Source organism: Elgaria multicarinata, chromosome 11 (assembly GCF_023053635.1).
Source record: "Elgaria multicarinata webbii isolate HBS135686 ecotype San Diego chromosome 11, rElgMul1.1.pri, whole genome shotgun sequence".
NCBI lineage: Eukaryota > Metazoa > Chordata > Lepidosauria > Squamata > Anguidae > Elgaria > Elgaria multicarinata.
In genome coordinates, this window is record NC_086181.1 from 48,541,148 (window position 1) to 48,562,386 (window position 21,239).

General features: G+C 57.4%; 1 protein-coding gene and 2 non-coding genes across 6 annotated transcripts; 2 read left to right on the forward strand and 1 right to left on the reverse strand.

Moving 5' to 3' along the window:
* Positions 1 to 1,761: 1,761 nt before the first annotated feature.
* NAT16 (N-acetyltransferase 16 (putative)) lies at positions 1,762 to 18,486 on the reverse strand. 4 transcript variants are annotated; one of them, XM_063137458.1, is made up of 5 exons: positions 18,463 to 18,486; positions 12,414 to 12,531; positions 8,843 to 9,059; positions 5,440 to 5,664; positions 1,762 to 2,332 (listed from the first exon to the last, which is right to left on the reverse strand). In XM_063137458.1, exons 3-5 carry the CDS (start codon positions 9,035 to 9,037, stop codon positions 1,778 to 1,780), a joined length of 975 nt encoding a protein of 324 aa, XP_062993528.1. In that variant the 5' UTR covers positions 9,038 to 9,059; positions 12,414 to 12,531; positions 18,463 to 18,486; the 3' UTR covers positions 1,762 to 1,777. The 4 variants fall into 4 exon arrangements, with proteins under 4 accessions (XP_062993528.1, XP_062993526.1, XP_062993527.1 ...); XM_063137456.1 differs by having other exon boundaries at positions 12,403 to 12,531; XM_063137457.1 differs by lacking the exon at positions 18,463 to 18,486 and adding an exon at positions 17,535 to 17,611 and having other exon boundaries at positions 12,403 to 12,531.
* Positions 18,487 to 19,484: 998 nt separating this feature from the next.
* On the forward strand, positions 19,485 to 19,556 carry TRNAW-CCA (transfer RNA tryptophan (anticodon CCA)). Its single transcript has one exon. It is a non-coding gene; the product is annotated as a tRNA-Trp (tRNA).
* Positions 19,557 to 20,974: 1,418 nt separating this feature from the next.
* Positions 20,975 to 21,048, forward strand: TRNAT-AGU (transfer RNA threonine (anticodon AGU)). The gene has a single exon. It is a non-coding gene; the product is annotated as a tRNA-Thr (tRNA).
* The last annotated feature ends 191 nt before the right edge of the window (positions 21,049 to 21,239 follow it).

The window sequence follows — 21,239 nt, forward strand, 5'->3', positions numbered from 1 at the left end:
TTCAACACTGTGACAATGCAGAACGGCTGCAGAATTGAAAGCCAGATGTTGCTGCTGATGCTGCACCGCAAGGGTGACGGAATCCCAGGAAGGGGAGTCGCGCGCAGGGGCAGTGCGCAGCCTCCCCACATGCACCCTCTGGCACGGGCCTGGAACTGAAATGTCATTAGCAGGAGGAAGCAGCTCCTAAATGGCCTGCTGGTCATTTCTAGGAGTGAACGAGGGGTGCACAGCAGCTATTGTGGGGAGGTCACAGGGCCCCCCTCCCCCATTGGATCCTGTTTCAGGGGTGCTTGGATATTTGACTCATGGAAGGCTCCCTCACATCCCTTCTTGAAATGTGCCCCTGCTGCCCCCCCCCCCCAGCAATATGGATTCTGTCCTATTCACAAAGCAGCAATGGGGCTGAGAATGGTGAAAAGAGGCTGATGGTGCAGAATCCAGAAACTCATTCAATGCATTGTAAAGAAGACCCAACGCTTTTTGCACACCATATATTTATAAATATATCTTCCTTTACAAGATTCTAATATTGCACGTTAGTCGGACTGAAAGCGGCACTAGAGAAAATGGGGCGGGGGAGGTGCAGGGCTAGATCTGGAGTTAGGGGGTGGGTGGGAGGGAGGGAGGGAGGGAGGGAGGGAGGAGCCCCTTCTGCAGGCACTGGAGGTCGCTGCGACCTTGGGGCTTCTCCATCAGTCATCACAGCACTGGGCTCCATCGCCACGTCAACCGTTGCTGGGTGCAGCTCCTGTGCGTCAGCCTGGTTGCTAGGCTCCCTCCGCTGCTGCCATGTCGACCATTGCAAAGGGGGGGGGGGGTTGGACACTGTATCAGCTGTTGCTAAGCTCCTGACATGGAGGAAAGAGGAAGAGGGGAGGCACGGGGTGAAGCTGCTATTGCTATGCGTCCGTCACGGGCCTGCCTCCTATCTGCTGCTGATTCTTCCGTTGTCTCTAGGAGGCTGGGCCCAGCCAGGAAGGCTCCGCCAAGTGCCTCCCACCCGTCCAGACCTGGAAAGGCTGTTTCCGGAGCTGGGTGCTGTACCACAGATGCACGGCCTTGAGCATCGGGGGTATTGCTGGCCATTCTAGCGTCCATTTTAAACCAAGCAGGCTACCAGCCTCTGTGGACCTGGAGATGTGCGGGCACAGATAGGCGAGATCTCAGCGGGGGGTGGGTGGGGGGGTGCAGGAGAGCTGGGGGTGGGGTGGGGGGTTTCCACATAGCCTTTTGTCCAGCCCTGAGGCGGATGAAAAGAATTCACAATGGAAAGCGCAATTAAGCAAATCTAGGCCAATGGTGCTTTATTTGCCCAAATGCTTTCACATGACAAAATTTGGAGAGTTTGGTCCAGAGTTTAAAATAGACATCACCATGGAGGCTGCCTGCTCTACTCTGGACTGGCAGCTGAGCGGATGAAGACCGTGGCTTCCAGGGCTTTGGCAACCAGGGCTACGGACGAGCCATTCATGCCAGACAGCCACTGCTCTGGTGCCTGCTGCTGCCCATTATGGCCCAGCAAAGTTGGGCTGGGGACCAGGTGGTCTCTCTTTCTCTCTCCCCTGCCTGCCCTCCCCCACCCAAAGGGAAAGGGACCACTACCTCAAGGGGAACCAAGTATTTCCAGGATAAAATGTTAAAAGGCTCAGAAAGTGCTGTGTTGCAGGAGAGAGGGTGTCGGAATGGGGGGAGGAAAGGGGGGAGGGAGGGGAGAAAGAGGGAGGCCCCCCTCTGGTGATCCCTCCCCTCCAACCCCATGTCCCTCTCCTGCCCTTTAGATGTCGGACTCCAGCAGATACTGTTCGGTGTAGTCCTTGGCCAGCTCCAGGCCCAACGCCGACTGGCAGAATGTGGCCATCTCCAGCCACAGGCCTGGCTCCAAGAACACCTGGCACATCACGCTGCCCTGGAGAGGGGGCACTTGGAGGCGAAGGTGCTGGATCAGCTGGCTCTTGACGTGTGCCACGTTGCGGCCAAAGACGTCGATGTTCAGGTAGAACCAGCCGTCGCCCAGCGGAATGGAGAAGGGCCGGGTGCTGAGGGTGGCCACAGTGGGCCGGGCCTTGGTGTCCACCACCCAGCAGAGATCCTTCTTCTGCAGCAGGCTGAGGTTGCTTTCGGTAGCCTTGAAGGGCTGCCAGTCCTGGATGATCGTCTGGTTGGGCAGCACCTCGCTCCGGAAGGCCTCCGCCAGGACCACCTCTGCCACCTCCCTCCCCACGAGGAGCTCCGAGGGCTCTGGGCAGAAGCCCCCCTCTGCCAGCGCCAAGACCATGGTGTCCAGCCGGGACAGCAGCTCCTGGGCATTGAAGCGCACAAGCAGGATCCCCTGAGAGGGGGGCAGGGAGGAGGAATGGGAAGACAAATTGCAGATCGTCAAGGATTCATAGAATCATAGAATAGCAGACTTGGAAGGGGCCTACAAGGCCATCGAGTCCAACCCCCTGCTCAATGCAGGAATCCACCCTAAAGCATCCCTGACAGATGGCTGTCCAGCTGCCTCTTGAAGGCCTCCAGTGTGGAAGAGCCCACAGCCTCAACCAGGCAACTGATTCCATTGTCGTACTGCTCTAACAGTCAGGAAGTTTTTCCTGATGTCCAGCTGGAATCTGGCTTCCTGTCACTTGAGCCCATTATTCCGTGTCCTGCACTCTGGGAGGATCGAGAAGAGATCCTGGCCCTCCTCTGTGTGACAAACTTTTAAGTATTTGAAGAGTGCTCTCATGTCTCCCCTCAATCTTCTCTTCTCCAGGCTAAACCATGTACATTGATGGTGCTATATAAATAAAAATAATAATAAACATGCCCTGTTCTTTCAGTCTCTCTTCACAGGACTTTGTTTCCAGACCCCTGATCATCCTGGTTGCCCTCCTCTGAACATGCTCCAGCTTGTCTGTGTCCTTCTTGAATTGTGGAGCCCAGAACTGGACGCAATACTCTAGATGAGGCCTAACCAGGGCCGAATAGAGAGGAACCAGTACCTCATGCGATTTGGAAGCTTTACTTCTATTAATGCAGCCTAAAATAGCATTTGCCTTTCTTGCAGCCATATCACACTGTTGGCTCATATTCAGCTTGTGATCTACAACAATTCCAAGATCCTTCTCGTTTGTAGTATTGCTGAGCCAAGTATCCCTCATCTTGTAACTGTGCATTTGGTTTCTATTTCCTAGATGTAGAACTTGGCATTTATCCCTATTAAATTTCATTCTGTTGTTTTCAGCCCAGCACTCCAGCCTATCAAGATCACTTTGAAGTTTGTTTCTGTCTTCCAGGGTATTAGCTATCCCACCCAATTTGGTGTCATCTGCAAATGACAAGGGCCCAGATGCCTGGACCTGAGGGGGGCGGGGGTTGGGCCTGATCTCCATGCTGACCCCCGCTTTATCTGCAGGAGGGCAGCACCCCCCTCTCCCACAACCCATCCAAGAGGACCCACTTTGAGCAAAGTCACTGGAGGGTGGGCCAGGGAGGCTAGCCAGGACCGTCCTTCCCTCCCTCCCTCCCTCCCTGTGGCTGATGGAGATAAGCGGAGAGACCGGGAGGGAGAGAGGGGGGCTTCTCTGATGGGAACATCCAGGCCTGCTCACAGGCAGGAATTGCGGCCTCTTTCGAAAGGAAGCTGCCATCCCCGCCCGTCTTCCCTGCTTTCATATCTCTTCTACTCCCCCGAGGGAGGCGGCACTGACGCATTGCCCACAAAGAGTACACAGATTTGCACAACATTTGCATGTGCTCATCTGTAAGTAGGAGCTGTAACAACTGCCATTTAAATTGAAATACAATCCACCCCTGGGGGGGGAAGAAGGCCGTGACCAGGTGAGCCTGTGTGCTTGCTGCTGCTGCTGCTGTTGCTTTGGAACAACCTCCTCCCTGGCACAACGCCCCCGTCCAGAGACTGCCTGAGCCCCGAGGATACAATAAGTGATGCTACAGGGGCACCTCGGAAGCGGCCTTCTGTGGCTTCAGACCCTGGCTCCATCTAGCCCAGCATTGCCAACACAGACTGGCAGTAGCCTGGGCTCTCTGGGGATTCAGGCAAGGGGATTCCAGCCCAACCTGGAGATGCTATTCAGACTCAAATCGGGGGGCTTTTGCATGCAGAGCCCTCAATGGAAGCTGTGGCCCCTAAATGTACCAACGTGAGGGTTCCTCTGGGTCCTCTTTCGAGGATCTCCAGTGCACCTCACCACCTCTCTCTCCTCCAGCCTCAAAGCAGCCCCAAAAGAAGCAAACCCACCTGCCGGTTGCTCTGCTGCTCTCTGGCTGCTGGCATCAGGTGACGGGCTCAGCGGCCCCCTGGGATCTCCATTGACCCAGAAAGGCAGCTCAGGTGTCTGCAGCGGAGAGGCCTCAGGGGAGGGAGGGAGGGGAGGGCCCTCGGCCATGGGAGGACGGCATGGGCCGGGCAAGCAGATGGGTGGGCTCGGACCACCACCAGTAGCAGCAGCGCCCTCACCCCTGAAGGGTGCGCAAAGGGTAAGGAGGCCTAACGCTAGGATGACCATATGAAAAGGTATCTGTATCTTTAACAGTTGCACAGAAAAGGGAATTTCAGCAGGTGTCATTTGTATGCATGCAGCACCTGGTGAAATTCCCTCTTCATCACCACAGTTAAAGCTGCCCTCTTGACCAGATACAAAAAGAGGGCAGGGCTCCTGCAGCTTTAACTGTGGTGATGAAGAGGAAATTTCACCAGGTTCCCCATATATACAAATGACACCTACTGAAATTACCTTTTCAATACAACTGTTACAGGAGCCTGGTCCTCCTTTCCATAGGGTCACCCTACCTAATGCTAAGATGGCAAGTGCTCCCCCTCCCCTGCTTTTCTGGCACCCCACTGTGGCCATCACTGTTTGGAAAGGTTGGGTGGTAGGGAAGCCCCAGCCACCCACCCACACAATCCTCCTGCGATTTTTAAATCCCTGACAGCGAAGGCTGCCATGTCCATTTTAAGGGAACTCTGCTTAAAGAGCCACCACTGTTTCTGCAAACACAGGGGAATCGTTGTCTGCCTCCTGTTCAGAAAGTCTCAATCTACTCATCATCTAACCGTGAAACCCAGCATGGCTTCCTGGCATCTCCTGAAGAAATACCCACAATTGAAATGAAGCAATGCCTGTCGCACCCTGCTGTCGAGAAAGCATCCTACCCCACCCCAGCACCAGGCACTGCCCCTTCCTCGTGGGTTCAGCTTGTGACCTCAGCCCTGGGACATGTAAGGTCACAGTGCCACTGAGCCTGTGCAGAGAGCAGCATGCTGCCTCTCCCTCCACGGGACAGCTTGCCTCGTCCACAAGCTTCCATATGGGCTGGACGCTGCGGCTCCCGGTCAGACTGAATCCCCAGGACTCTGAGCCCCCACCCCGCCCCGCCTCCATGCTGACTTGCTATGGATAGGGCTGGGCCCTTTCCATGGCATGGGCCCTTCACCTGCTTAGCAATGACACGGTACTTCTTGAAGTCCTTGGGCCCCAGCTTGTCGTCCCGCGTCAGGCGCGACACCTTGACGTCGGGATGCTTCTCCTTCACCATCTCGGCGCAAAAGCGCTGCAGGACACCCGCCACGCCCTTGCCACGCTCCCAGGGTGCCACACGTAGCCCCTCCACCAGGGCCGTCTCCCCAGCATCTATGATGTAGACAGACTGGAGCCCAATCTGATGGCAGATTGGGGTGGGGGGAGGGGGTGGGGAGAGAGCAGAGAGAGTTGGCGTTTAGGGTGCTGGACAGAAACACCCACAATCTTGAACAAAGCTGCAATTGGGAAAAAATGGTGGCGTTAATTAAACAAAGCAGGTGAGGTTTGGGGAGGGGGCGAGGGGGGCGAGGAGGAGGGGGAGGCAACGAGGAAGGAGCGAGAAACGCAGTTCAAACGTCAAGTCTTGGCACATTATTAAACATTTACAAAAAAAGAGAACAAAGGCAGCGATATAGCAAGATCACAGAGTAAGCGTCATACTAGTACCATTGGACGGGGGCCCTTTATGCTACGGGGGTCTCAAGAGCAGAGACACACAAAGAGGGAGACATTTATTTTGGTAACTTGTGTCCTGAGGCCGAACTGTAAGGATTTAGGATCCGCGCTGCGCCAGCCCCGTCACGGTCCTCCGAGGGAGCCCCGTCACCTTCCTGGACGGGGGCCTGATCCCCCACACACCTACGTGAATAAAATCCAGCAAAAATCATTTGGTTTTAATCCATTGCTTTCTTTCAAAAAAAGAAGAAAAAAGGAGAGAGAGAAAAAAAAGGCAGAGAGAGAGAGAAAGTGAGAGAGAGAGACCAGAGTGAAGCTGGAAACACAAAATCCCATGAAATATCAGATGGTGCAACGCTGCACCAGAACTGGAGTTGGGCAGGTGGGCGGGGCGGGGCACGTGCAGGCTTGGCGCCCCCTCCCTGCCAGTACGGAGGGGGGTGCCGGCACACTGGAGCCCTGTTCCCAGCCCAAGGGCTGCTGGGGCCTGCCAGGGGCCTCGGTTTAAGGGCGGCAGATTAAGGATGCCCAAGGCTGCAGAGGGACAGGTGGCTAAACCACCCCGCCCAGGACTGCCACATGCCCCAGGGCAGGTGCAGGCAGGAGCAGCCATAGTGGAGAAGCAGCAGTCACCTGCTTTTAGGAGGCAGAACCCCAGTATGAACACACAGATGAGTGGCAAACTCCTCGCTCACCCGCGAACGGCGCTTTGAATAAATATCAAAGCTGTTAAAGTGAGAAAGAGCTGCGTGGGACCTGGCCAGGCAACCCTCCAGCACGTATGCCAATTGTGAATTTTGATGTGGGGCAACTGATCCGAGAGGAATCGGAGCTCCGGCTAGGCAAACCCATGAATTTGGAACAAGAGCCAAACAGCTGATTTCATCTGGCTGGGCAGAATTTGGCTCTGGGGTGAGGAAGCACCGTCCATGCGGTACTTGCGTCCTTCCACATACCCCCTCCCCAAATCCCTGGGCCAAGGAGCAGTGAGCCAGCACGGAGGCCACCAAAGGCACACACCCAGTTCCAGTGTCAACGTTACACACACGTGTGACAGACTCACCCATATGCTTCTGGCTCCCCAACACCCTCACCCCACACCCTTGGTCAGATGCAAGGTAAGCATGAGAAAACATAAAGAGAGCACTCAAGGGGGGGGACACCATGAAAGCCCCCCTCCTCTGCCACCATCAGCCATTGTCAGGGGCACAGAAGGGGGGGCATGGAGGTCCCGGCCTGCACCGGATACTACCATGGAGCAAGAGGCCCTGTCTCTTCCCAGAAGCCAGCGGGTGTGGCAGCAAAGGCCACACTTTGCGTGGCAGAAGATTCACCCCGATTGTGTCCCAAGGAAGGAGTTTTGCCTCCCACCAAGTGGCATGTCTCACCCCACATCAGAACCGGAGCTGGGCCCCCATGGGCCCCTCTAGCTCAGAGGGGCCTCCGTGGGTCGGCAGAAATCGCCCTCCGAGCCCAGGCAGCTCCCTCTGCCCTCCCGGGAGACGCCGCCATGGATCAAGCCGTGGCCTCCAGCACGTGAAGCCACAGGGCTTTGCCATTGAGCCAGCTTTGGGCTCATGTGAATAGATCCCCTGAAACATTTTGGCCCATTGTGTCCCCGAGAGCACAGGCTGCATGCGCTGGGCCACCGGGGGGGCTGAACCATGCTCAGACAAGCAGGACGTGGCTCCACGGCCTGACAAAGAGCCTCGGAATCACCAGAGATGTGCCTGGGAATTGCACAGCTGCTCCCCGCCCTCCCTGTCTCTGCGGGAAGAGGTGCTGTTTTGGGGCGATTGGGACTGTGAGCTGCGCTTTCCTAGGCCTGAGCCAAGCCCCCCTTTAAAGGGGGTGGGGTGTGCCAGCGGCCATCGCAATGGCTGCAACACATAGATGGGAGCAGCATTCTACCACTGAGACCCACATTCAAAATTCAGCAAAATTTCAGGAGATTTATTTGGGGGGGGGGGAGGAATCAGTTCTGCAGGTCAACTTTGAAGCACACTTTTTAAAAAAGCAAACACACCTGCAGCACTAACACAGTAAATTTGAGGTCCAACAAAATGCATTTTAAAGGGCAATATATGATAGGATGCTACTTGCCACATTCAGAGCCGTTTAACTTGGTTTTTTTCCTCCACAACCTGACAAAAGTAATTGGGAACGATGATTAAACGTGAACTAGGAGAATATACGTTTGTACAGGCAAAACCCTTGCTTGAGACTTGCCTCCCCCCCTCCCCCCACTTCAGCTGAGCTCCGTTCTAGTCGAAGGCTCTTAAGATTCATGGCCCGTAACTCTGCACATCGACGGCTTCAGTTTCCGCATAACCCCAAATCTGGCTGCTTGCAGAGGCCTGCTTTGGGCAAATCCGCCACGGCAGGCCTCTGTCCTCCCGGAAACACAAACAACGCCCTCTGTAGTGGTTCGGGGTGTGTGTGTCAGCCCCCCCCCCCCACTTGCCAGCCTGAGCACATAAAACTGGACACAGTGTGTGCTGAACATCGTTGGTGTGGTGTTTCCCTGTGGAAGAACCATTCTGCTCGGTGCCTGGTGGCTCTGCTGTCAATGTCTCCTTGTGCCACCCAGTCCTGTGCACCTTTACTCAGCAGCAAGGCCTCCCTGGTTCAGCGAGACTTCCTTCTGAGGAGGGCGCACAGGACTGCTGCAGCCGAAGTCTTTCCCCTTGCAGGCTCCATCGCAGTATCCATCAAGCCCCACCCCCTTCAGTCTTCTCGGACGCAGCGGTCTCCACCCAGAGCCTCTGCCCAGAGCCCTCCTGCCCTCCGCCAGCCCGAGCTTTGGAGCGAGGCTTGGGGGCAGGACGGGGCACATTGGCCTGGCTCCCCACAGTGCTCACCACGGCTCCATTCCTCTTGGCCAGCACGACAGTGCGGTTGGGCTCACGGATCCAGGCATGGTAGCGGCTGGGGAGGTAGTCGAGACCCCCGTAGATGCCTTTGGACATGGCCAGGATCTCCTCAAACTCCTTCTCCGTGGCGACTGCGAACTCCAGCTGCGAGGCAGCAGCAGAACTGGGCGTTTCCAGCTTCATGGCTACACGGGACACAGAGGGGCTGCAGGGAGACAAACGTCCATGAACACCGCCGGGGTGGGTGGGTGCTGGGATGGGAGCCACTTTGGGGGGAGGAACCCCTCAGTCCAGAGGCCACTGAAAACCAGCCAGTTAGGAGGACACAGCAGGCTACATGCGGCAGGTGGGGCGGGGAGCCAATGAGCCCCCACCTGTCGCAATGCTGCTGTCTCAAACTAGGGATGGGGGGGAGGAGGAGGAGGAAGAGACAGCTGGTCAGACAGGGTCCTCTTGCCTGAGTGCAGAGGAGATGCAGCCTGCTCTGGCATCAGGCATGGAAGCTTCTGACAGGGCTGCGAGCCGCTTGGCAGTTTGTATAAGCTGCTGCCCTTTGGGGAGGGGGCTTCCTGCTCTCTTCAGCATTCAGTGGAGGCCCAGCTCTGAGACTGGGCCAGTGGGTCTGTGGGTCATGACCAGCTTGGCAACACTCTCCAGGTCTGGAACTCTCCCTCCAGGTTGTTGATTAAGTGGGCAGCTCTGACTTACCCCAGAGAACTGAGCAGCCTTCCCTTGAAGCCCCAATGGAGGGAAGTAAATAGTGGAGTCTCACAGGGATTGGGAATGGCATCAATTCTTTACAACGTTTTTCTACATGTTCTGGAATTAGGTGTGAGCAGTGAAGTGGCCAAGTTTGCCAACGACACCAAATGATTTAAGGTGGTTAAAACAAAAAGGGATTGTGAGGAGCTCCAAAGGGATCTCTCCAAGCTGGGAAAGTGGGCATCCAAATGGCAGATGTGGTTCAATGTAAGCAAGTGTAAGGTGATGAACATTGGGGCAAAAAAACCCAACCTCAAGAATAACCTGATGGGATCTGAGCTGGCGGTGATTGACCAAGAAAGAGATCGTGGGGTTGTGGTGGACAGCTCGATGAAAATGCCAACCCACTGTACAGCCGCTGTAAAGAAGGCAAACTCCATGTTATGCATTATTAGGAAAGGAATTGAGAATAAAACTGCCAGTATGATACTGCCTTTATACACATCTATGGTGCGACCACACTTGGAATACTGTGTACAGTTCTGGTCACAAAAAATAAACAAAAAATACTGTAAAGCTGCAAAAACAGCAGAAAGGGCCAACTAAAATGATTAGGAGGCTGGCGCATCTCCCCTGTGAGGGAAGGTTGCAACAGCTGGGATTGTTTAGCTTGAGGGGGGAGGGAGGGAAAGGAGGCTCAGGGGAGACCTGATAGAGGTGTACAAAATTTTGCATGGTGTGGAGAATGTGAATAGGGAAACCCTTTTCTTCTTCTCACAAAATAGGAGAACCCAGTGGTGTCATCCCACGAAACTGATTGGTGAGAGATTCAGGACAAATAAAAGGAAGGACTTATTCACACAGAGCAGAGTTAAATTATGAAATTCACTACCACAAGATGTAGTGAGGGCCACCGATTTCGATGTCTTTAAAAGGGGGTTGCATAAATGCCTGAAGAAGGCGATCAGAATCATGGAATCATAGAATAGCAGAGTTGGAAGGGGCCTACAAGGCCATCGAGTCCAACCCCCTGCTCAGTGCAGGAATCCACCCTAAAGCATCCCTGACAGATGGTTGTCCAGCTGCCTCTTGAATGCCTCTAGTGTGGGAGAGCCTACTATTTCTGATGTCCAAGTGCCACCTCCAGTGTCAGAGGCAGTAAGCCTGTGTACACCAGCTGCTGGGGAACATGGGTGGGAGGGTGCTGCTGCACCATGTCCTGCCTTGTGGGTCCATGGTTGACGGCTGGTCGGCCACTGTGTAAACAGAGTTCTGGACTAGATGGACCCTTGGTCTGATCCAGCCTCAGGGCTCTTCTGATGTGCTCACAGGTCTGTGGGGGAGGAGCCCTGCTGCCTGCTCCACACTTGGGTCGTCTGAGGCGGCTCTGGGCCCAGCACAGGTGCTGCTCGTAGATGCATGCCTCCCAGCCCCTGCACATTTATGCAGAGGCAGGTGAATATGGCACCAGCCCCCCCCCCCCACAGCCCCTGTGCCTGGGGAGTGTTTCTCCCTCCAGAGGAGAAGCAGAAGAGGAGGCTCCCAATGATTTGGGAAAAGCAGGATCAAGACTCAACAAGCCAAGACCTGGAGAGAGCGGGGGGGGGGGGCGCTTTTCTCCACTTCCAGATGCAGATGCTTAAAGGGGGAGGGGAGGGAGCTCTTCTGCCAAATCTGAATGGGCAAAATGTCCAACGTTTGAAAATTTCAGGAATTTTCAGGAATCCATTTCAGGAATCCTTTGGCTGCGGGCCCCCAGAGTGTCTGGCATCTATTGGCCATGCTCCAGAGCCCTCCTGTTCCAGAATAGGGGCAGCAACCTGAAGGGGGCTACTCTGATGTAGGTACATTGTGGGATGCACCTCAGGAACTTTGTGCTCATGTCACAGTTGTCTTGTTTGCATCTGTCAAGTGTGGGAGCACAGAAGAAATGGAATACACACAGAGTCCCCCCCCCAGCTGCCCCAGCCCCCCTCCGCCATCACCATACATGCCTAGAGTTCCAGAAGCAACAAGATGAGCCCCACGCCCAGTTTATTCCAGGCAAGGAGCTCAAAGCCCTCTCCCCACTCCCAAATACCGAAACAGAGACCCACATATAGTGCCCATTTGGCTACTGACCCGCCAGCCTTTGGGGCACCAGGTAAAGACCTTTTTCATTTCCCCAGACTTTTTAGTTCAGTTTTGTTTGTAAATACGTTATTGTGTCTTGAGAGGTTTCACTCTGACTTTATTCTGTTTTAAACATTATATTATATTTTATCAAGTTGTACGTTATGGTTTTAATTTCTGTGAACTGTCCAGAGAGCTTTGGCTATTGGCAGGTATTTAAAAGCTTGTAATTAATTAAGTAAATTTCAACACCGCAAACATGACTGTACCGTGTGGGTCTAAGTCTTTGGGAAATGGAGGGAGATTCCTCCAGGACCTGCATGCAGAGCGGGAGCAGCCTCGGGCGTCCACTTCTCGAGCTGGGGTTGTGGCGGTGGAAACAGGGGTGGGGGCGGCATCACCAACAATGTGCTGACAGGAGGTGAAATCTGCCGTTGGGGCGCAGAAAGCGATCCCCAACTAAGGGTGTCTTTTCAAGGTACAGCAAGTTACAATCCTGGCCCTGAGATGATGCCCTCACCCAAATGCTGTCCCATGTGCCAATCTGTTTCTCCCCCCAGTCCAAAGCCGCCCTCCACCAACCCTACCTCTCCCATTCATTCTGCCCATGCTCTTCCTGTTATTCCAAAATCCCCCTCCCCTAACCCCTCCTAGGGTCTCTGCAGAGCTGAAAGCAATGATCCCCACAGCTACAGGCATTTGCAAGATATTCAACATCAGATTAAAAAAAAAACCTCTGCTTTACGGGTTGTGTTACAGGGCTGTGCGGCTCCCAGGAAGGTGGTCACTCGTGGGGTGGAGGTCCCGGTGGACCTTGGGGACTCTGGCAGTCTCTTGCCTCACCCAGGGGTCCAGCACAGACACTTTGGAGACAAAATCAAGACAATACAGGAGGTTAAAAAAAAACCCACCTTGGAAGGGAAGGGAAGCAAAACAGCCTTTTTTAAAACTTACTTTAGAGTGAAAGGATGCGCATTACAAAAGGTTAATGGACTGACTTTCCTTCAGGGCAGCTACCATGTAGACAAGTGGGCCACCAGGCCCAACAGACAAGCCCGCCCTCTGTCTTCCCTGCTCTGCCAAGTACTAGTGGCCGTCGTCCGCCTTGGCCATGTCCCTGGGACTCAGCTCCCTGGCACCATCTCTGTGCTACCTGCACCCTGAACTTGGGGCGGCAATTTCTTAGACCCACAGGACCAAATGCTGGTTGCTTTCCCATTGCTCATTTCCATGCTTGCATGGAGTTTAACTCCTTTGAAACCCCAGGAACTCAGGCTGGGCAGGGCCAAAAGAATGAGGGAGACCAGCCAATGAAACGGTGGGCAACTTCCTAGGGTTGCTGCAAGAGTGCAGGACCACAGAGGACTTTGGAAACTCGTTGTTTGCCTCTCAGCTCCAGAAACCCTCGGCCTCAGGAGGAGCTGCGGCATTGGGTTTCTGCAGCACCTGCCTGCTCATGTTCCATGCAACAGAGCTCGAGGGTGGATGACTCTGCAGCTGGGAGACAAAGAGGCCCAGGCCGTGAGGTCTGGAACATAAAACCAGGTGGGAAACTTGCACACCCAGGTTTTTCCATGCACTCCAGAACCCACGGGCAGGCCAAAGGGAGCCAGGAGGCTGCGTGGGGTGGGTGGGGGAGATCTGCCACTGCTGTAGGAAGGGTGTAATCTGATGCAGGTTCAGCTTCATGGTCACCCCCACCCCCATGTCAGGGTTCAGCCCCAGAATACAAAGGGGTATCTCTGCCCCCAAGGCAAGAGGCATTCTCTGTACATGGCCCGTTTCTGCATGTCAGGTGGCTCAGGGCCCTGCAGTCCAAAGGGGGCACAACCATTTCACAGTGTGGGGGCACGCTCCCCACCCCGATCTGGATATAGACCCTGATACGGTGGGCCGTGGAAGGGTGTGCCACACGAAAGATGCCGTTGCTTCAGATGCCACAGGGATCTTGGCTGCCCTAGCTCAGTCTTCGCTCCCATCGTGATTGGACAAAATCAGCCCTAAATCGGCCGGCACAGCCATGGAGGCAAGAGAGGCCACTTCCCAGGGTGCCGAAATCCCAGGGCTGCCTGCCTCAGCTAGGCCAATGCCTAGGGAGAGACGCAGAGCCACTGCCGGTCCTTTTGAGAGAAATGCACAGAAGCAGCGGAGATCCCAGACGCTGCAAAGGATGAGACGGGCCAACGGATAGAGAAGCTTCTGAGCCACAGCACCTGCCCATGGACAGAGTGGCATGGGCAAGAGAGGAACGGCATGACTGGCTCAGAAAGTGCAGGAAAGGGTGTCATGTTCCGGCCAGCTCTTGAGCCTCTGTCAGTTGCCAGCATCCCACAAGACGCAGAGTGCCGGGAAGCCATGCTTAAATTCAGCCTGGGCAGCAAACACAACACCCACCGACCCACCCCCGGCCAGTTCTGAGTGTGGACGGGAAACAGGTGACGTCAGCTCTGAGGAGTGGGGCAGAGCAGCAGCCATCTCTTCTCACCCAGAGCCTCCCAGGGCTGCGCTGAAACTGGGCCTCGTTGCGCCTTGTGTTGTTGGTGGGGTGGGGTGGGAGAGAGAGAAACAGGCCCTGCGCTCTGGTGTCAATTGGGAGCGGGTGCCAGGAGGGCAGAGCGAAGGGGGCTTCACCCTGCCCTGAGAGCAGCCACTGTGCCTTTCTCCAGCGGTGGTGGTGCTGGGACACAGTGTAGCTTCCCATGGAGCGGGGGGTGGGGGGAGGGCAACCAGGACTTTAGGAAGGAGAAGGACTGGGGTGGGGGGACGGTCACTCAGTGCAGTTCCTCTGGGGTCAGGGGGAAAAGAGCCACACAGGCCCTGTCTCTCACTGAGGCCACCTCCTTTGCCTCCTTGGCCACTGAAGGCCTCCAAGGGACATCTGTGAAGAGGCCCATGGAACAACCTCCACAATGCTCCAGCCAAACCTTTTCAGCCCTCCTCCCACTCCATGTCAAAGCGGGATGTGGGGGGGGGGGTTGTAGCCATTCTGCCCTTAGGGAAGTATCCTTTGCAGCCACTGGCCCAGCACTGGAGCCCAGCTAGCTGCAATGGAAGGATGGGGGGAGGGGAAAGATGGGCTTAGGGACCCCCTCCCACGTGAAAACACAGCTGCACAGGCAGCCCCAAAGTTTCCTCCCGAAAGCGACACAGCCTGAGTCTCGCAAGGAGCACCATGCAAACACGAGGAGTGCTCAGAGGCAGACTGGCCAGTCTCGTTCTGCATGCCAAGCAGTGTGAAGGATCTTGCCACACTCCCTGGGGGGGTGGGGAGAGCAGGAGACTCAGGTAACCATCTCGGCATGCAGTTAGAGGTTCTCTGGCCATGTGAAATTTCTCCTTGGTCCCCGGGTGCCTGCATCCACCAGCCCCTGGGAATGGAAGTGGCATGACGGGGAAGGAGCCACGTCGCCTTAACTCAGCCCACTTTGCCCTGCGTGGCCCTTAACGCTACTGCTCAGATATGGCCTCCCTTGGAGCACTGCCAAGTGGAGAGAAGCCCGTGGCATGTGGCAGACGCAGGGGCCATGGCTTGGGATCTGAGCTCCAAAGCACGTGCGCTGGCCGCAGGAACCTTGAAGGCAGCCACCTTGGACTGAGTCACACACAACCTGCCCCGCCACGGCCAGTGCTGTTAATACAGACCTGGACCGGTGGTTCTCCATGCAGCACAATCTCTAGGATTGCGGAGGGTCTTGGGTCACAGGTGACAGGCAGCTTCTCAGGTGCTGCATGTGCACACAAGGACCCCGGGGAGCGGGGGACATGGAATAAGCCCCACCCAGATCACCCCCGCCCATGGCACTCTCCCCTGAAAGCGGGCAGGTTTGCATTCCAGCAGGGGGTGGGTGGGAGTAAATGCCAAATGGAGGACCATAAATTTGGAGGGAGGGGCAGGACCCCTCCCCTAACCAAATGTCAAGGGGCCCTGCTCCCTACTCCCTCCTCATATTCCATTGAGGATGATCTCCCTGCATCTCCGGGGCAGGAATGATATCCTATTCCTGATCAGTGGGGAAGTGCAACTCTCCCAAATAAATGGGTCACCTTTCCCCCCTATCCATACCCCCCCCCCCCCGTATGCCCAATACAGCAGCAGCAGAACCAACACTGCCCCGGCTGCCCTTTCTCTTGTGACTCAACAGAGACACACGCCAGCATTGTGGGGTAATGTGCTTAGAGGCCCACCACCACCACATTCTGGGTGGTGATGAAAGGGGCCCTGGGGTGACAGAGGGGCCAGAGCAAACGGTACAAGGGCACAAGCTGAGGACAAGCCACAGCCAGGGGAACTCAGTGCCTCAGGACTGCGAACTACCAAAGGACTAATGCCCCTCCACCCCCCCCCCCCGCTGGACAGATCAACAGCAGCATCCGTGGTGGTGACAGATTCACTCCCTCCCCTCCCCCCTCCCTCCCCTCGAGGGTTCCCCGTGCCTCCTCCCCCCATTGCCTATCTCAGGCAACCAAGGGCAGAAGCCACAAAGGGGCCTGGGGCAACTGCCTGGAGGGGGAGGGCAGGGGGACAAGAGTGGAAACGGGCTGTCCGCTGCCTGTGGGGATAACCCTGACCCACAGAACCCCCTTTCCCTTCCCCTGTACCAAAGAGGGGGGGAGTTTGGCCCCGGTGCCCTTGGCCTGACCTCCGCTTGCCCCCCCCCTCCAGTGTGCCTCAGCTCCCCCCTCTCCGCACTGCTCATCCCCACCTCCCCATCAATGGCCATGATGATGCACCACAATCAATTCCCATTGATCCTCCTTAATCAGGAACTGCCAAGAGGGGAATGGAAATTTAAGGGGCAATGTGGGGGGGTGGGGGGGGAGAAACTGACTGAACTCGCTCTACGCAAATCAGATGTGCAGGGGGGGGGATCTGGTCTTCATCCCCCACCCCATCTGACTGGGAAAGCCAGGGCTGGGGTGACCATAAGGCCGCCATCCTCCCTCCGTCCCTCCACTCCCCCCACCTCGAAGGGCTCCATCTGTGCTGAAGAGCCCCCCCCCCCGCCTTTACCAAGTCACATGCACAGCTCTATAAATAGAAGGCACAAAGTGAAGGGAATTTAACAACAATCCCTCCCTCGGAAAATGGGGCGGCGGGGGGGGGGAGAAAGTCATGGCAGAAAGAACAGTGGGGGCACATCTGGGAACCAATTGTGATCTCTCCTCCTCCCCCCCGCCGCAAGCATCCCAAGGTGAACCAGCGATCATTCATCCCCACACAACAATCCTGCCCCCTCCCCAAAGGGCATCCTTCTCCCCCCCCCCCAGAGAGCCTTCTGGGAGGGGGGTCATTTTCAAGAGGAGGAGAGAGGAAGCCATGACGGGCGAGGGGCCGGAAATGCGGCCCCCGCCTTTCCTCGGAAAATTAAGGAGAATGAATGGCCGAAGGAGGATAAGAGGAGGGGCGCTTCCCCCCCCCCCCCATGCTGAGCAAGGGCCGGAGGGCGAGATCCATCCGGGGAGAGGGTTAGACGCCCCCCTTTTTGTCTCTTTCCCGTGGGGAGGAGATGCTGGGCCCAGGGGCGCCTCCTTCCCACTCACTTCGGCCCTGGCTGGGGCACGGGGGTGGTGGGGGTGGTAAATCTCGGTTAGCCCCCTCCCCACGGCCGGCCGGGAGAAATGCACCGTTGGGAGGCTCCACCGAGACTGCGGGGGAGGGGGCGGATCAAAGGAAGTCTCCTGGCACAAAAGCCTGGCGGGCCCCCCTCCCATCACCCCCACCCCCCTGCGCCACCAACGCTGGCGAAGCAGCCGCCTCCTCCCAGGTCCAGGCAGGGTCCTTCAAAAAACCTTTATTCACCCCCACCCCACGCGTTCCCCGCTCGCTTTGGGGTCCCGATTCTTGGCTGACGGAGACGAGGCGTACCTGCTGCGAGGAAGGAGAGAGGAAAAGGCCCGATTGCAGGCAGCCAGGCAGGCAAGGAGGGGGTGGGGGGACCGACGGACAGCTGAGCCCCGCTCGCTCGCCGGCTACGCGCACAGAGACCTCCGCCACCTCCGCCTCCCTATAAAGATGGGCAGAAGTCCCGCCCACGACTCGATAGGCCACACCCCTAAGTGCCGGGTTTTTTTTTCAAGCTCCCTCCTCCTCCCCCCAGTCGGGCGAAGGGCACTTGGGGACAGGGGGGGGGGAGCGGGCGAGGGAGATGCGCCCCCCCGCACGTACTCAGGGCAAACGCTTGGCTGGCAGAGCCGAGCCTCCCTCCGTGCTCCCACGGTGCGATCCTAACAGGGTTAGGCGAGGCGCCGCCGCACCTAATCACACGACACCCCCCCCCCCGCCCCATAGAGCCGGCGCGAAGTCAGCCGCCCGCTGCTGGGCGACGAGGCGCAAAAAGATCCGCGAGGGGGGCAATAAGGCATGGCTAACCCAGACCGACACCACATGCCCCCCGCCCCCGGCCAGCCAGGAAGCGAAGATTAGACACGGTCCCATGGGGCGGAGGCGCCCTCCCGCCACGAGACCCGCAAGTCGCATCCACCGCCGCCCCTTCTCCGACGGATCTTTTGAGCTTCCAAGAACGACCCCTGGGAACTTGGGAACTACCGTCCAAGGATCCGGGGAGCCTGGGATACTTGCACCATCATCTACAGCGGGGGTCCCGTTTAAGCTCCCCCCTCGCCCGCCTTTCCGCGCGCAGCCATAGCAGAATGGCAGCAACGTGTTCCCCCACGCTCCGCACGCGCACGTGGAGCTGCGGAAAGGCCCTGTGTAACCCCAAAACTTGCTTCAGAAGACGTTTTAGGATAAGCAAGCGCGGAGCGCTCCCAAGAAAAGACACCTGCTGCCCTACCCCGGTTTCCGAGGGCCAGAGAGTGCGCATGCCGTGTGAGATGAGCTGCGCGGTGGGGCGGGGGTGGGGGCGTCATCCTGTCCTGGCGCATCTGAGGCTCAGCCGGTGGGAGGGCCTTCTCTGTTGTGGCGCCCGCCCGGGCTGCAGAACCCCTTGTCCCAGGAGAGCCATGGGGCGCCCTCCCCGGCTGTGCCGGCCCAAGGGCGTCTCAAGACTGCTGGGCGGGGGCCCTGACTTACCGAAGGGGCCGGGGGTGGGGCTCGAGGCCCGCCTCTGCCGGGCTCGTAGCTGCTGCCTGCCCGGGATGAATGAAAGCGGGTTGCTTCACAAAGCGGACGTTGGTCGCTACCTTGGCCCCATCAGTGCGAGCACTGCCCGCCCCCCCAGGGGATCAGCATAATGCGCCACGCACTGGCCCATTCATACACACACACACCGCGCGAGTGTGGCCCTAGGCCCCGTCATCTCAAAGCTGCCGGCGGCTCCCTGAGACGTGGGCCAAGCGACTGGGGCTGAGTGTGCGAAAGAGAGGTGCTGGGGCTCATGGGCATGAGGGCCCCCTGGCCCCTTTGGCAAGAGAGCACTGGACGAGGCGGACTCTGGGCCTGATCCTGCATCCGGGCACTTCTGCTGGTCTTAGGTCCTTATGAGCCGCCTGCTGCTGCTAGGAAAGGGGGGGGGCTGCTGCTTCTGGCGCCCCCAAAGTCAGAATGGCTGGCCTCCCAAGAGCCCCTCCTGGCATGCTCAGAGGCACGCTCAGCCGCCTTCACTTCTTTCCCATGGGGCGTGTCCGAGTGTTCAGTGGGCGGGACGGCGGGTGACAGTCGGAAGGTTCAGCATGCAGCCCCCAGCCCCCTCTTCGCCCCGCCAGGACATCTCGGGGACAGGAAGGCCAAGGTGGAGTGGGTGTAGGCGGACACCCCAGCACGCCCCGATCCCTCCCTCGGTCTCAGCAACCGCCGCCGCCGGAAGAGAGGCGAGGCGGGAGTTGCAGAGCCCGAGCGGGGTAGCGCCCCACGGCTGACCTCGTGGCGCAACGGTAGCGCGTCTGACTCCAGATCAGAAGGCTGCGTGTTCGAATCACGTCGGGGTCAAGCGAAGCTGCCCCTGCGGGGCTTATTTTGCGGAGCGGGCCCCACAAGGGGCTGCTCTTTTCAGCGCCCGCGCAGGGCCGGCCCTTCGAAAGAAAGCGGAGGCCTTTCTTTACACGCCGGGGCATTCCTTTGGGGAGACGCCTGCACATGTTCAGAGGCACTCTTAGCTAACTGGCAACGTTACGGAGCTGAGTGTCTGCTCAGAGCGCGCTACCTACAAGGAACATACCGCCACCCGCCTAGAGGAAGCCCCCTTCCCGCCCCACTGCTTTAGGGCGGATTCCTGCATTGAGCAGGGGGTTGGACTCGATGGCCTTGCAGCCCCCTTCCAACTCTGCTATTCTATGATTCTTTGGTGCTTTCATCCCAGGCTTGAGGCGGTCACCTTCCACCCCTAACCAGGCCAGAGGCCCGCGGATGCCCCCGCCGCGGGTGGCCCCTTAGCCGTCGAGCTCTTCCTTCCAAGCCCCGCTCGGCATTTTTTGGCAGGGCGCGAGAAAGTCATTAGTGGAGGCCGGGGTGGGGGGGAGCAGCACGCACATTCCACCGGTCCCATCCCCCCGCCAATCCATCACAAGCGTCCCATTGAACCATCACGTGTAGACTTCCATTGGGAGTGGGGGAGGGTGGGGTGCAGTCCCCCCGCAGGAGTGGCCCAAAGCGACACTTCCACCATTCATTAAAATGAGCCAACGGCGTGGAAAGAAACAGGCTGGCACGCTGGGGGGTGGGGTGCGGTGGCAGAGGAACCCCCCCCCAAACTGCGTGTAAGAAAGGAAAGGGGGCGATGAGGAAAAGTGCCTTTTTTGCGTGCATTTTTGGAAAATCGCTTCCCCCCCCCCCCCCACGCCCGCCCTTTTGATCTTCCTCTCCTTCCCGGCCATCGATATGCCGATTGTAGGCTCCTCCAGGCAGGGGCCTCTGTAAAAATGCGGCAGCCATTCCCGACACAGTACAAAGCATCCAGCTCGTTTCTATCTTATATTTCCTGATTTGCAATTGGGCAGGTTGAGGGTGCCCAACTCCGCCGCCCCGCCCCCGAGCCCTTTAGTGCAGGAGTGGGCAGTTCGTGGCTTCCAGGTATTTTTACCTCCAACTCCCACCAGCTCTCAGCATTTCTTTTATTTGTTTTGTTTATACCCCCCGCGCGCGCCTTTCTACCAAAAATAGCACTAAAGGTGGCAGTGCTGGCTAGGACTGACGGGGAATGCAAGCCAAAACATCTGGAGGCCATCAGTTGCCCACCCGAGCTTCAGTGGGTCTTCTAGCTCCAGGCTTGACGTTTCTTCAAAAGCCTGGTCCGGGATTGCGCTTTCGCTCCGCCTTCCTCCAGATGAAATCCAGGCCGGGTTTCCCTGCGCTCTCTCCGCAGCCTTTGTAGTGAACAGCTCCAGTCGCCGGAGCTGAAGCCAACATGCGGCGCCGTGGCTTAGTTGGTTAAAGCGCCTGTCTAGTAAACAGGAGATCCTGGGTTCGAATCCCAGCGGTGCCTGGTTCAGGGGTAATTGGGGAAGTGGTCCTCACTTTTTTACCCGAAAACGGAAGATCTCATTTTGAATCGGGATTGCCCGCCACTTCCTCCACTGAGGGGACCAGGGGTAGGGGGTCGCCCACCGGGGTGCCGCGCAGAAGCGGAGGCCCGCCCCGTGCACTTCCTGCCATGATGGGGGGGGGGCTGCTGGG

Excerpts from the sequence above, each read along its gene's own strand:
- NAT16 (XM_063137458.1), bottom strand. The coding sequence starts at position 9,037 with ATGAAGCTGGAAACGCCCAGTTCTGCTGCTGCCTCGCAGCTGGAGTTC. Across the intron at positions 5,665-8,842 it reads CCAAGAGGAATGGAGCCGTG|ATTGGGCTCCAGTCTGTCTA; the intron begins GTGAGCACTGTG and ends ATCTGCCATCAG. Across the intron at positions 2,333-5,439 it reads ACCGTGTCATTGCTAAGCAG|GGGATCCTGCTTGTGCGCTT; the intron begins GTGAAGGGCCCA and ends CCCCCCTCTCAG.